The sequence below is a fragment of the Pleuronectes platessa genome, chromosome 2, assembly GCF_947347685.1.
Source record: "Pleuronectes platessa chromosome 2, fPlePla1.1, whole genome shotgun sequence".
In the NCBI taxonomy this organism is placed as follows: Eukaryota; Metazoa; Chordata; class Actinopteri; order Pleuronectiformes; family Pleuronectidae; genus Pleuronectes; species Pleuronectes platessa.
In genome coordinates this window covers 27,794,639-27,809,780 of record NC_070627.1, presented here as the reverse complement: position 1 = coordinate 27,809,780, position 15,142 = coordinate 27,794,639, and the positions used below count along the sequence as shown (strand labels likewise).

At 41.1% G+C, this 15,142-nt stretch overlaps 1 protein-coding gene across 1 annotated transcript; it reads left to right on the top strand.

Moving 5' to 3' along the window:
- Positions 1-520: 520 nt before the first annotated feature.
- Positions 521-13,030, top strand: cass4 (Cas scaffold protein family member 4). Its single transcript, XM_053429679.1, has 7 exons — positions 521-706; positions 7,928-8,344; positions 9,014-9,097; positions 9,215-9,325; positions 10,331-11,644; positions 11,742-11,825; positions 11,999-13,030. Exons 1-7 carry the CDS (start codon positions 656-658, stop codon positions 12,413-12,415), a joined length of 2,478 nt encoding a protein of 825 aa, XP_053285654.1. The 5' UTR covers positions 521-655; the 3' UTR covers positions 12,416-13,030.
- Positions 13,031-15,142: the final 2,112 nt, after the last annotated feature.

The window sequence follows — 15,142 nt, the reverse complement described above, 5'->3', positions numbered from 1 at the left end:
TTAGTAACTAGTTAAAAAAGAATGTAAAATGTATTGAAGCTCCTCATTTTCGGTCCTTTGCATCCTCCGACTGAAGTTTCACCCTGACCCTGTCGCCCCCTCTGCTGTTCCCAACCCCCAACAAGACTCTACCAGACGCCACTGTCTGTGTCGCCCAGACAACAACGAGGACGTCAACAAGAATTTCTACCTCAAACAAACCTCCACCTCCCTCCCCAACCTGCTTTATAAACCCGTCACTCATATGAAGGAATGTGTCAGTGAGTTAAAAGCAAAGAGGAAGCAAAGTTTAGTCACAGAAATCCCCTCAGTTAGTTGGAAAATTAAGTAGTTGGGCACTCATTTGCACATTTCTCCTTTACTAGAAAGATGAAGTGGTATGACAGTGTAAAATGGCATGGAAATGGGGGGGGGGGCAAAAACATTATTGGGGTGGGGCAGCTGCAGAGAAGGGGGGGGTATCTCTGGCCAATGGGGCTGCAGAAAGCTGCTCAGTGAATGGCATGGACCCCGGTTTCCCCGCCCAGGGAGTAAAAGAGTCTGCCTCTCAGTGACAGCTCAGACATTATGAGAAACGCACAGAAGGAGTAAATCCCCGAGAGTTCTCACACACACTGCCACTGGAGATGGCTCACTGAAAACGGACCTTCTGTGGATGTACACATTTCTCTGTGTGGAGACTAAACAAAGCCACTCAGCAAACATGGTGAGTGCTGCTGCCACTCCATCAGCTCAGACTTCAAACAGTTTCACCTCAAAATGCTCTTTTCATTTTATTTAGAATGAGTGATAATGCAGTTTTTGAATTTATACCTTGAGGTCTTTTGTATGTGCTCTGCTGTCGGGCTGTTGCCCATACAGAGGAATGTCCTTGTATAGACCACCTGCTTGGATTTCACTTTAACTTGCGGTGTCAGCTACCACCTATTTCTACACACAGCCCCTGTGACCCGCTCTACTGTAGGCTGTAACCTGAGAGGCCTGATCCTGACACAGAGCTGAGAGGGAAACTTTATGAGCCTCGTTAACACAAAAACCTTCAGAAGTGAATTTAACATCTCAGTCCGCTCAGAAACAAATAATTGAGACATTAGTGGTTAGTTTCACTTCTTAAATGTTGCAAGTATGTCTTCAATATTTGGGTTTTTCTTCATATTAAGAAGATTCTGACATTAAAACACGGCTGAGGAAAATGCGTTCATGTTTGTTTTTAATCTTTAATACCTAGTGCACATCTGTTGCATTGATCCATGTGTACCTTTTGTTTGACTCCGCTCTGGCTCCTGCACTCTCCTGTTGCACTCACCCTCCAACTGGACGACTCTGTAACCTCAGCTCTAACCAGGCTGGATGCTGCAAAAAGACTCTGGAATTTTGAGTTGGTACAACTTCAAGCTTCTGCACCTAAATCTGTTTTGCAGCTTGACTAAGACATTAGAAGTGGGATGTTTGTGCACCATTTCATCTTTGTAAGTCAGTGTTGGTCACAGGACTCCCACAATAACTTAATGGGAGTTCACTGGCAGCCAGCAGCAGCGGATGGGGAAAGCATTAGAGTTATCTCTCAGAGTGGGGCCTACCAGACAAGTCAATATTTGGTTTGGGGGTCTTGCATAAAAGTGGTTCATGTAAAAGTAAAGGCTAATCTTCCCAGGACCTGTCTGTAGAGCGAAAGGAAAAGGATATGCATCATCCTGACATTTTCCCATACAAACAACTCAGTGAGCTCATCCTATTCATTGCTTCTTTAAGGGTAAGGAACTAGTTATTTTGGACTAACAGTCAGATAAAGCAATCTCACTTCTGCTCTATTAGGTTATTCTCTAAAGGAATCTATCTCATTCATAGAGCTATTTTGGGATTCCTCGTGTGCTGTTGATGTGTCTGCTTTTGTCATCTGAGAGCAGAACTCAGACAGTCATGAGGCCACAGACAGCATGGAGAAGTGGCAGCATCCTCTTCAAATCCCAATACTGCAAGCTGGGGGGGGTCTAATTCACCTTCTGTCATTTGTGTTATCATTCCGTGTCATGACACGGCGGCCATCATAGTTCATGAGCCTAAAGAGAGTACGAAACTGAAATTAGAGTCCGTGGCAGTACATCTGAGACATGGATCAAATTGTAAGTTATTGATCGATGAAGAAATAGATATAATGAAAAAATGGGTGGCAGCAGCTGTAGGACTTCCCACAACCATTTCTGTGAATTCTCATTTAGAAGATTAAGATGTTTGGTTTGTTTGGAAGATTAGCTGAAAAGCAGACCTGTATTTTAAATCTGCAGCTTTATTCAAAATATATATATTTTTTTTACAATGTTATGTGTTGCTCGTAGCAACAAAGCCAGGGAGAATTATCAGGTGGCGCCAAGAGTTTCCCTCGAGTGCAGAAGAGCAGGATTTTTCAGCTCATTGGTTTTCGAAGACCTGCAACTTTAATGTTTTTGTCCGTCCTCACCTCTCTCATCAGCTTTGTTCTCCTGCAGAACAGGCCTTTCAGCCACTGTTACCGGCTGAGCACCAATCACGCAGAGGGCTAACTTGTTTTAAATATGTTAAAATGTAAATGTAGTGTTTGCAGCTTATTCTGATACCCTCAAGTGGCCCAAAGTAATTGTGAATACTTAAAAAATACAATTACCTATTTTTATAGTAGCTTTTACCGTGGTATTTTTTGTGCAGATGACACTAACAATGCATATCCCATAAAACCAGTTTTTTGGGGCTGTTTTTGTTGAGTTGGCTTTTTAAACAGTTCTGCTTACTTTCAGTTGTTCACACCAAACTGGGTCATAGAGGCCTGACAAACATGTTGAATGCATTTCCTTCCTGAAAAGCAGTTGAGAACTTTGCATATTTTGAGAGCTAAGGTTTTAGTCCTTCAACAACAATAGTTTGACAGACTTAAAAAAAATCAGCAATTGCAAATTACTCTGGAAGTGGCTTGGGAGTCATCATGTGCATTTGCTTTATCGACACTAAAGTAAAAAAAGTAGTGTTAAAAAACTGCATAGTCTCAGTTTGAATAATCCATCCAACAGCCCACAGTATTAAAAAAGGGTTAGGGTAAGGGTCAAACCAAGCATATGTTGGGTTTAGATACACAGGCAATAAGCCTTAAGCAGCAGGTCCCTGATTGGACTTCCAGCCGGCTGGACCATTTACTGTGTCCTATTTCAATTTCATCACGTCTGTCTTTTAAAGGCAAGAATAGCGACAATTAAATCTATTCAGATTGAAGATCGTTTTTTCTTCAAATGTTTTTTTCGGCACCCTTAAATCACTCATTTTTGTACAGACAAAGAAACCGTAAATAAAATCGGATAATTATTCAAAACTTCAACTCAATCTTAACCCCTAACCCTAACCACTCGACTTATAAATATACTCTATTAAAGTGTAACAGCCACAAGTTAAGCCATGGAGTGACCCCGTAGAGCATATACTAACTGACAAAATGCAGAGGACAAGATTGAGGAAGTGCGGGTATAAATAAAGTGTGAGCAGTGAGATAAGTTTGTGCCGCAGAGCAGTGAGCCTGTTATCTACTGCTCCTCATATTGTCCCTCAACCACACTCACTGTTACACCTCTGGGAAACAAACCCTAACCCTAACCCTGTCCTGCAGAGAAATGAAACCGTTCACTCCAGTGTCTATTACTTTAATTAAAATCTGTTAGTTGTATTAGAAACTATTGCTCACAGACAAAGATAATCAGACATCCAAATGAAGCGGAATAAGCTGTTTGTTTCATTTACAATCTTCATATAGCTGCACCGCCAATCTTGTCTCCTACACTGTTGTATTTGCCATCTGCAGTAGAAGTACAACAAGTAGAGAAGAGTCAGAAAATGACTAAGTAATACCAGTTTCCATTGTAAGGAGCTATGGTTGGTGAGTACAAGTTACTAGTATACAAAAAGACAATAATAGGACTCATTGTACAGAGGGTATATATATTTCCATTTTCATTGACACCTGTGAGATAGATGCCATGGACATGCATCCTAATCCAGTGGTTTTATTACCTAAACCTAATCCAGTGGTTTTGTAGCCTGAACCTAATCTTGTAGCTTTGAAGCCTAAATTGAATCTTGTAGTTTTTTAGCCTAAACCTAATCATGTAGTTTTTTTAGCCTCAACCTAATCTTATAGTTTTGTAGCCTAAACCTAATCATGTCGTTTTGTAGCCTAAACCTAAACCAGTGGTTTTGGAGCCTAAACCCAATCTCCTAGTTTTGTAGTCTAAACCTAAGGAGCCTTTTTTGTTTCGTTAATAATGAAATATATGAAGTCTTCTCACTGTTTCCATAGCCTTACATTGCTGCGCTGTTTATGTGGAATGTTGATTGGCCACTGAAGGGTCCTTGGAGGTTCTCATCAGTTGTGTGTTTGTGTTGGAGATTTTGACATAGTTCTCACCAGTTCCAATACAGGAAATACCAAGGCAGCTCCAGTGAGTCAGTGTCACTGCCACAGAGCCCGAATCAGGCTCCACAGTCTCTTTTAAATTGATTCGTGTTGGACAGAAGGTTGACAAAGGTGATTTTCCATGGCGCACTTCAGAGGATCGTTTTCAGATGATACAATTGATTGATCAGGAACGAATTCCCAACATGGGAAAAGATAAATTACTGGAATACCAAATGTCTCGTTCAGTGTTTTTCTCTCTGTTTGTCTGTCCTTATCTCTCCTCCTTGTCTCCCCTGCTGCCCCTGTCTTTGCATCTAAAAAATTGTGGGAATGTCTAATAAGTCATATTTATGGGCAGACTTCCTGTCCAAATAAAAAATATAAAAATAGATTATCTCAATATGAGCTCTTACTCATCTTGAGTATCCTGCTGCCACTGCTCTGTAAAAAAGATTTCTCTAAACTTTATTTAAGTTTTAGTCCAGTGTGCTGGACATGGCATGTTTAATGGATGAGGTGCTGACCTGACCCCAGGGTCATGACCTGGCTGTAGGGGGCGAAAGGTCTTTGTGAACCAAGAGGGTTTAATTCCCACACTGAGAACTGCTTCCTTGTGTTCCAGTGGTTCTCTGGGACATGACACTCTCATTATAAAGACACAATATGGGGAAAATAGTGCAATTATCTAAACTACATCACTCTTTTAAAAAATTGAGATATTTATTCCATAGCAAAGTCATGAAATACCTGATGTATAACTGTCTATGGCTGCAGTATAGTTAGATGAAATATACTGTGTAGAAATGAACATCCACAATCATCAGTTTGAATAGAATTGCACTGAGGATAAATCACCACTTCTGTAGCTTATAACATAAGAGCATTAGTGAGTGCATCACTTATTGGATCATCTAACAATTCCTTCCCACAGAAAAGTGCATGTCTGTTTGAATGTCCCCCCCCCCCCACCCCCCTTCAGAGTGTATGTACATGTAACAATGTTTGTCAAAAAGGCATCACATACTATTAACACAATCAACACAAAATAATTTGCCTCTTTCAGTAGATACGTGTCATGAAAACAACACATCCCAAGTAGCTGAATTGGCCTAATGATGCTCAGCGGCGGAACAGAAGCTCCTGTCCCGGAGTTTTAAAAGCCTTTCTTGCGCTGCGTGTGCCGGGCCGATGTTAATTTGTGAACAGGATGGAGCGGAGAGACGGGAGAGGCGGGGCGGAGACAGCTGTGCAGTTAAAGTCCTGCAGGCCAGCTGTCCGAGGCGCTGATCAGCACAAGCAGGCGTGTGCAGGAATCCAAAAGAGTCACAGCTGAATCTGACTCGGTTACTGTACTTGGTGATCAACACGGGGACACGAGTGAAAACAGTGCGAGGTGAGGCAGGGGAAAGCTTCCCAGGACAAGCAACTTCAATTCCAACAGTTAAGTTTGTTGGTTCAACTTTGGTTAAAGCAGAGGACATTTATTTATAGAGTTTGGTCAAATTTAAGTGGAACCAATAATCAGGTCAAACGCTATATGTGGTTTTAATGGCATCTGTGGCCCCATTGCAAGTAAAGGCACTGAAACTCTACAGGCTTTTAACACGCACATCTCAGTGTGACAAAGTCTGTGGTGACCAGCGTGAAACATCGTCAGTTGCCAATGTCATCTTAGGATAGTGCTCAGTGAGGATTCAAAGAAGAAAGTGCAACAACAACATAAATCTGGGTGGTGTGTTGGCTGACTGTCATCTGAGCCTGTGTATTTTGCCTGCATGTCTGTAGCATGACCCAGAGGATTAGGCAGGGAGTTTGTCGAGGCTTGCCGTGTGTGTGTGTGTCGGGGGGAGTAAGGTCTGCGTCAGTCAGGGGTGCGCTCCACAGGCCTGCATCCCAACAGGTGCTGAGCATTTTGAGGATTTGATGGTGAATGGTTTCTTTGTTGCAGAGCTTTCACCCTCTGAGACAAGGCAGAGCTCCCTTGACAACACACACACACACACACACACACACACACGCACACACACACACACACGCACTCATAGGCTTATCAGCTGTGGGTCGTGTGTGTTTGGTTTCTGTCTGACTGCGTCCCTGCTGTGTTCCTTTGGTTGGGTGTATAAATATGTCAGAAGACACTTACAAAAGTATGTGGACCAACATATTGAAATAGTTTCTATGAAACATTGCTCTCCAAAAATGTCCCTGGTCACTTTATATATTCACAGTGTATGTGTATGTTACAATATGTACGACTGAACAAAAAAAGGCATTACGTACACCATTAGCACAATCTCATGCTTCCTGCCTGTTTTGAATGATCTGTTCTTTGGTCTGTGTTGATACTTCAGAGCTACTTCAGAATGATTCCTTGTCTTTAGTGAGTGCTCCTCCAACAGTTCTACAATATACTGACACTTTATATTGTTTGTGTGTGGAGCTTTTTATATACAGTCCCTGGTGCAGAGTGAAGTTAGAAAACTTTGTGTTTATATAGTTACTGTTTTTCTTAAAATTTTAATTGTGTGTTGCTTATATATATATGTTTAAAGGATTTACTGAGCTGCTGTTACTTATTCTTACATTGCATGTTGATTGCATGTTCATATCGGTCAACCTGTTTATTCAATTGTTATCTACACTGAACATATTGCTTGCTCTAAATAACACCAGATTTGACACTGCACTTCCTCGTCCACTAAGAATACACATGCCAAATGTGAAGCTGATAATATGAACAAGATATGCATTCCACATACAAACATTTGTGGAATTAGGTGAATAACAGATATGTAAAATATGACTTGTTCCCCTGTAAGTGATTCAATCCACTCCAGCTGGTAAAAATGTATGTTTAAAGTGAATATACTTTTTTGTTTTTTTTAAACTAGAGACAGAGACAGGAAATGTTTGAGAGAGAGACCAAGGTTTAGAATGCAACACAGGTCCCACAAGCAGTAAATCAACATACGGTTCATTATCATTCTTCTACTGCAGGGTAAATGGTATGTGGAGTGAAACAAGGTTTCATTTAAACAAGTCGACGTATTTATGGAGTGATGAGAGAGGATGCTCGCAAGCCTGCAAGAGGAAGCTTTGAAGAAACATGTTTTCCATTTAGTAGGAAGCACAAATAGGAAGTGAGAATAAAGAGCACAAAAAAAGGATTTCATTAAAAAACATAGACTTTATTTAGTTTCACGGTCACTCTAACAATTGTAGCATGTGCATCAACGACTTGAATAAATTATGATTTCGTAGTGTTTCCTGGTGAATATGACAAAGACTCAGACGTGCAACATGTTGCAACATTGTGCAAGAGGATATAATGTCATTGGAGATGCGTAAGCAAAAAAAAACATACCATATTTAGAAATGCACTTCAGAGTTCTGCAGAATAGACTGTATCACATCAAGTATCTTACTTTGAGGTGTAAAAGTTACAAACAGTATCTCACTACACCTATTTTACTTCCTTATCTTTATTTCCCTCTTCACTGTTCTCTCTTTCAGAACAAACTGGCCAAAGCTCTGTATGACAACACCGCAGAGTGTGCAGATGAACTGGCCTTCAGAAAAGGTGACATAGTCATGGTGGTGGATCAACACGTTGCCGGCACCAGTGGATGGTGGATGTGCTCTCTATATGGACGTCATGGTCTGGCCCCTGCCAACAGACTGCAGCTCCTACCACAGACCGAAAGCAGCACAGGCCCTTCACGCCATGTCACAGAAAAAACAAACAAATCAAGTGATGCTAAAACTGATGACAGCGTGCAAAATATCTACCAGATCCCGATTGTCCCTCGACCCTGCAGCAGTCCATCTTATGAACACATGGACATGATATACAAGGTTCCATCCACTCCTTTATCCTCTTCGAATCCGTCAGCACTTAAGCACAGCTCAGAGGGACCCAAGGGAGACAAGGTACAAAATATTTTTTCTACAAACACAAGTCTATGTTTATGTAGAAAAGAGAATTAAAAAAGTGTCGATGTTAGTCAATCTATGTGGCTAAGGTCAGAGTTGGTTCTTTTCTTGGGAAGTGTTCACTCTCAGGTTAAGAGAGGTAGACTGTAGCAGAAATGCAATGCTGTGAAACCCCTGCTGACAAAAGAGCTTACAGATGGGGACCAGGGGCCTCTCAATGGGGACAGGCATGCAGCACCAGGGACTTTATGGGCCTGTAAAAAGCAAACAGACACAGACTTCAGACACTTTTAACTGCAAACAGCAGCCCATGCCACCAGAGACCCCAGCAAGACTGAAGTTTCTGTACGGGTGACTATGAGGCAGAATGGGGAGAAACTCACCCAGATGTTCACCATTTCCTCTCCTGCTGCAGGGGAGCCCTCTTCCCTTCTGCAGGAGCCACCTAATATTCAATGAGCAGCAGGGTTTCTATTAGAGAGCTGTTTTAATTGGCAGAGTGCATGCATAATGGGGTTCTCTGGCACTCGCAGCAGGCTTCAGACCAAACACTGTCCCCATAAACACATTGATGCAGAGGTCAGTGAGGTAGATGCTGCTTTGATCAAAGCAATGCAAGTGTGGCCAGTCAATCCCAATCTCAAAGTCTGTCTGCTTTGTCCACAGCATTCTGGCTTCAATACTCTGTCCAGTCCAAGAGGGGAGGTTTACGATGTCCCGAACCAAGCAAGACGAGCTTCTGCCTTCACTGTGAGCTCCTGAAAATATACACAACTGAAAGAAAGAAATGGAAGACTATTTGTCGATGTACTTGAGTTGGGTAACGGTCTGATATGTTCACTGATTTCTGTGATGTTCGGTTTTCAGGCCTCAACATCGCCAAGAGATATGTCTCGAAAACCCTGTCTGATTTCAGAGCTGGGACCGAGATTTGACTCAACCGAGAATTTCAGGTGCAACAGTCTAGGAGACTCTTATGTAAGTTTTTAAAGGGATTAACAAAACAAGGAACCTTCCATTTTCTGACTAAATGCAATGTTTCCTTTAATATTGTTTGTTTTCATTTGATTTATTATTCTGTATTCCATTGTGTTAAAGGTCCAGTAGGCTTGAAACTAACTAATGTGTCTGCAGCACTCAGAGTCATTATCACTGTGCTTTAAACTGAAGAAAAGAGAAGTGAAGTGCCTCATTTACATGCATATAGTATAAGTAGCTCATGAGGTATCGCTTGGCCTGTCAACCGCTGGACCGATAAATAAAGGCAGCCTATCTGTTCAGACACTGCATGAGGTGGATAGCTGAATAGACGCATCTAAAACTAATTTTCTGTTGCCTTTTGTAATGCACGCAAAGCATTGCCTGACCATGTAAAAACACAGAAGTGTTTAAATCTGTTCCATTAGTCCACTATTGAACGTGGGGTGAAGAGCCTGCCATCATAAGCCTGTTTTACACAGCCTGGCATTCTGCAGGAAGGAATGCTGAGTCTCCTAGGCGTTTTGTATAAAATGTAAACATGGAATGGGGTCATTGTTGTGTTGTCTGCAGCAGAGTTAGTCACAGAGCTGGATTGATGTTTGAAATGGAGGGCTGGCATGGTGGGACAAACACTGATGCTGTTGTGTTACCCGCTACACCTTTGATTCGCGACGACTGCAGGTTATCATAAGCAAAAGCAGCATAACAAGGGTACTAATAGAAGCAATATAGAGGGATATCTGTTTAATATGGGCTGTAGCTTCCTCCTCCTTCCTTCCTCTGTCTCTGCTTTGTACTGTCGCTACAATGGATCTTACAAATGGAGATAGCAATTCATGCTTCTGGACAGTCTCTGCTTGAAGGCATTCGTAGCATACTGAGGGAAAAGTCGTGTGAAGATCAACAAAGAACATTTGCTTGAGCAAGAAAAATTGCTGCTTAATTCCTGAAGTAGTTTTTACCCTGCGTAACTGATTTTGACAACCTTGTTATTGTGCACAGGTGTATGCAGTTCCACCACCACCGCCTCAGGACCCCAACTATGACATCCCTGTTCCCTCAACAACAGAAGAGCAACAGAAAATGATTGGATACAACACCCTTCCAAACTTCCGCAAGCCTGAGTGGATCTATGATGTACCAGTTGGTCCTGAGAAACCAAGCCAACTCCAAAGCTCCTATGACAACACGCACTGCAAAGGTGTTTGTAGGCAGCTCTATGACACTCTTCCAGTACCTGCTTGGCCCACGCAAAGAGGCAGTCCAACTCCCTCAGTTTATGATATACCAAGACCCAGTTCTCTTGAAATCTCGACCTCACCCAAAGTTGTGCCAGTCCTTCCAATTTATGACAAGCCCCCAACTCAGACACTTACAGAGGAGTCATTATATGCTGTACCACCCAAAGAGGAACGCTTCAATCAAGTTCTTAGTAACTCCCCCTTTGATCATATACCCCTAGAGTGCAGGGGGGACTCAAGCAATGCTCATGAACCCAATAAGGCACGCCTGCAGCGTATGAGGAACTTTCTGGCTTGTACATCTTTCCAAGCCCTTCCAGGAAGTGGGGAGTCACTGGTGCAGGACGACAGTGAAAAGGGTAGAATCTTACATCTCTCAGCAGCAGACAGTCAAAGAATCAGCACGGCCTCCAGCTCTTCCACCAGCTCCTGTGACTCTCTGGCTCTGAGCTCTTCCTCTCCAGAACCCTTGCGAGAAGTCACACTCAGCCAGGACGAAGCCTGCCGCAGAGTTCTTGACCTGCAGGAGTCCATTATCAGGGCTGTGCCCCGGCTTATGGACTTTGTCAGCAGTCACTGGAGGAGCAAGGAACATCTTCAGAAACATCTGAAGGAGATCAAAGAAGCCGCAGAGGGGATTGCCAGTTCTCTGACCTGCTTCCTGAACTTTGCCCTGGACGTTAAGGGTAATGCCCGTCGTTTGACTGATACCAACCTTCAGACAAGGCTTTATAAACAGCTGTCCATCATAGAGGACTCAGGTGTGATCTTACAACAAACCGTGAGTGCTCTGAACATGGCAGGCTGGCCCCTCAACACACTGTGCCAGGACCCCAGTCAGGTCCAAACACCTGACCAATTGGATCGCTTTGTCATGGTGGCACGTACAATTCCAGAGGATGTCAAGCGCCTTGTGTCCATCATCATTGCCAATGGGAAGCTTCTGTTCAGAGTTTCCCAGAAAGATTCAGAGCCTCTCAATACCACAGGTCAACCAGAGACAGATACAAGTCCTAACAGAGATGAACAGGGAGTAGTCGTATTGGAGGATGACAATGACTACGTGGAGCTACAGGTAAAGACTTTTAATCCTTTCTATGGTAACTGATTAAACTTCTAACTAAGAAAAAACAAAGACTAATTTGTACTGTAATGTATTTGCTTTTCCCCAGACTAAGAATGAATATGAAAAACTGCAAAATAAAATCCAGAGAGGTCCTAAAGAAAATGTCACACCAGTCTCTAACAGGATAAGGGTCAGTATCTCCTATTAACACAAAAGATTTGTTCTTACTCAAAGAGCATGACCAACACCAAGACAACTAAACGTCTTTCCATACATAATATATCTACCCCTGATTTAAGACTTTCCTTGTAGTCAGCAGAAGACTTGATATGTTGTCCTTTTCTCCTTTTCTCCCCTACTCAGGCTGACAACAAGCGTAATTCCTCCGAGCCCAGCGCTGGCACAGAGGAACATCAATCACCCTCCATGTCGGAGCACTGTCGGCTTTACTTTGGCGCACTCCATAAGGCCATCAGTGGATTTGTTGGTAGCCTTCAGGATGGCCAACCCCCAGAGAAATTCATCTCACAAAGCAAACTGGTGATCATGGTGGGCCAGAGACTGGTGGACACTCTGTGTAGGGAGGCTCAACGTGGAGGCTCAAGCCAGAGCCTCCTGTGTAAGAGCAACCACCTGTGTGCTCTCCTGAAGCAGCTTGCTGTGGCCACAAAGAAGGCGGCGCTGCACTTCCCAGAAAAGCAAGCTCTGCAAGAGGCTCAAGAGTTTGCAAAGGAGCTGGCCCAAAGAGCGCAGCACTTTCGGATATCCCTTGACCTCTGAGAGCGGACATATGAAGGATACCTGGATATACCATGACCTGGATGACTAAGAATCTCCACAGACACATATGAAGCTTATTGATTCCTACAGCAAAGCACATTGGTTTATACATCTGTTATCAAGCTATCTACTTTTTTTCTCAATCATTTTATAACTGTTATGATGTTTCACCTGCCAAAGGTTCATACTTTTAGCCAAACGTTGTTATCATGATGGATGCTGGTGCAGGTTAAAAATGTTAATGGTGTTATAAAAAGTGTCCGGTACAAACTGAAGAATTCAAATATGGAGCTGTATATACTAAAATAAATGAATATTGTATTCAAGCCTATTTTAATATGTAAATTAAATATGAATAGAATTTGTTTTGTTTAATTTACAAAAAAATTATATTATTTGAACGTTGTTTGTTATATTGATGCATAAGAACTACCTTTAATTACTTTTTAGTGCAACAGGCATAGTCTCCAGAGTAGTCGTTTGATAGAGTCTATGTTTTGTGAATATCTTTGTAAATATTCTAAAAGATATGTTATGCATTCCCAAACTTTTCATGGACAAAAGACAGAGAACAGCACTGTTGGATTTTATTGATAATAAAATGAAAAACTGAAATATGTTGTTTTGTTAATGTCACTAAGAAGCATACTATAAAAATATAATTTAAAAAATATTTCTAAATATGATATTTGAAATCATATTCATAACCTCCCTCCTAAACTTAAAAAAATAAGTAAAATCTTTACATTCAAAACAAAAATATCAGAACTATTTGGATTATATTAGTTACAAAAGTTTGACCCATCTGTTTGAAGTGAAGCAGACGCATTAATTGGCATCTGAGTGTGAACAAATATTTTCCTTCAATCTCCAATGGACATTTTTTCATTAAGATCCAAGGCTTCCAGGCACAACTCAGAGGTTTTGCAAGAACCAGATGTAAGATAGTCACAAATTATTGATATTAAATCTCTATCCAATGATGAAACTCTGGGGCTTTGTAGTGATTTATTTTGTACAGAGTGAAAAGAGATTTGTGTATGCATTTTTTTTTTCAAGTGGACTATTTCTCTTTGCCTAGTACATCTCGCCCCAGATTAAATTAGGATTTAGCTCTTTATGAGCACAATATAATCCAAATTAATTCAAATCAGAATGAAAGAATAGTCTTGACCTTGAAAAAAAAAAAAAAAAATCCCCACTCAAATCCATTTACTACCTTCCTCTTAAGCTTTGAGTAGTATCAGATGGTCTTCATCAATATTACTCCAACAGATGACAGAAAGTCAGGTTGGACACAGTAACGTCTGCAGCTCCTGGAAAGTTGTCCTCAGCACGATATCTCAGCATGTGCTGCTACCCATTGTTTAATAAAATCCAGTAAATTCCCAGACTGTAAAAGTGTAACAATAGATTGCTGGGGTTTAACTGCTTCTCTTCTGCAGGGAAGTCAGAGTTCAGTGTCATTACAGAACAGGAACCCCACAGATGCTGGAGCTTCAGTGACTGTCTTCACCCTGCATTTTTTAGTTGTTAGTTCACTCTTTTACCACCCACTGTTCTGTTCATGGGAGGACAGCATCTATGTATGTAATGTTCACATCCACACTGCAGGACATTTAGATTATGTGACTTTGAATATGTGTTATACAGTATTAAAATATCTATATAAAATAAAAAATGTGAAAGTAAAATGACAACTAAAAATACAAACAAACGTCATTACCCATACAGTAGTCTAACAGTGTAATAAATCCTTGAAAATGTGTTCCCACATTTGCTGCAGTTTAGGCAGACCCCCCAAAAAAGGTTGTATTATAATTAGAACATAAAAAATTATGACATTTTTTTCTGAAAAAGAAAATATACAACTACTATAAATTATACTTTTTCTATTTTCACCCTCTGATGAAGAATCCTTATTTAACGCCATGGCCTTTGGGCATAGATGTTTTTTTCACATTAACCTTCAGGTGGGTCTTTTGCCGCACCTTGAGACCAGATCCTGTCCTGAAGTTGGGCCATGTTTAAAAAATGTGCATATTAATGATTTTGAGTCAATCAAATCATCACAAAATTTACAAAAAATGGTGCACAGAGTGGGGGGCGGAACAACAGTTCCATTGTCTTTCCCAAAGAGAGAACACAACTTGGTCTGACCACAAAAGAACCCTGATTGGTTTTACCTTGAGATAGTGAGTGGTTCAGTGAAAGTGAGGCAGGATTTTTACAATGTTTCAAACATGATTATACAAAGCTACACAAAAATGTAGTGAGAGAATCACACAACGCAAATGTCAGTCATTCTATAGGTGAGTGCACAAAGCAGGACCCAGTTAAAGAGACTGACTCCTAGGTTTAAAGTTTCTAAATGCTGAAGTATTTATGAAAATAAAATCTGCAGAGGAACAAACAAACAAATAAACATATTAATAAATCAATCAATCAATGAACCATAACTTCCGTGTGACTGCTGCGCACACATTCAGTTCTTATAGTTATAGTATGCTGCCCTCTAGCTGAACGGAATTGACATTGCTGCATTCACATTTTTTGCTTCTTCAGTCAAGACTATTCTGATCTGATATACACAGAACATTGGGAATTTACTTGATAGATAATTGGATGAAAAGTATATGTGCATACTTTCACATTTGCTCATGTTATTTAACAATATATATAATTTGATAATTCTATAGGTATAAATTCCAAGCTCCTAACTGAAAT

Excerpts from the sequence above, each read along its gene's own strand:
- cass4 (XM_053429679.1), top strand. The coding sequence starts at position 656 with ATGTACACATTTCTCTGTGTGGAGACTAAACAAAGCCACTCAGCAAAC. Across the intron at positions 9,326-10,330 it reads ACAGTCTAGGAGACTCTTAT|GTGTATGCAGTTCCACCACC; the intron begins GTAAGTTTTTAA and ends TATTGTGCACAG. Across the intron at positions 11,645-11,741 it reads ATGACTACGTGGAGCTACAG|ACTAAGAATGAATATGAAAA; the intron begins GTAAAGACTTTT and ends GCTTTTCCCCAG.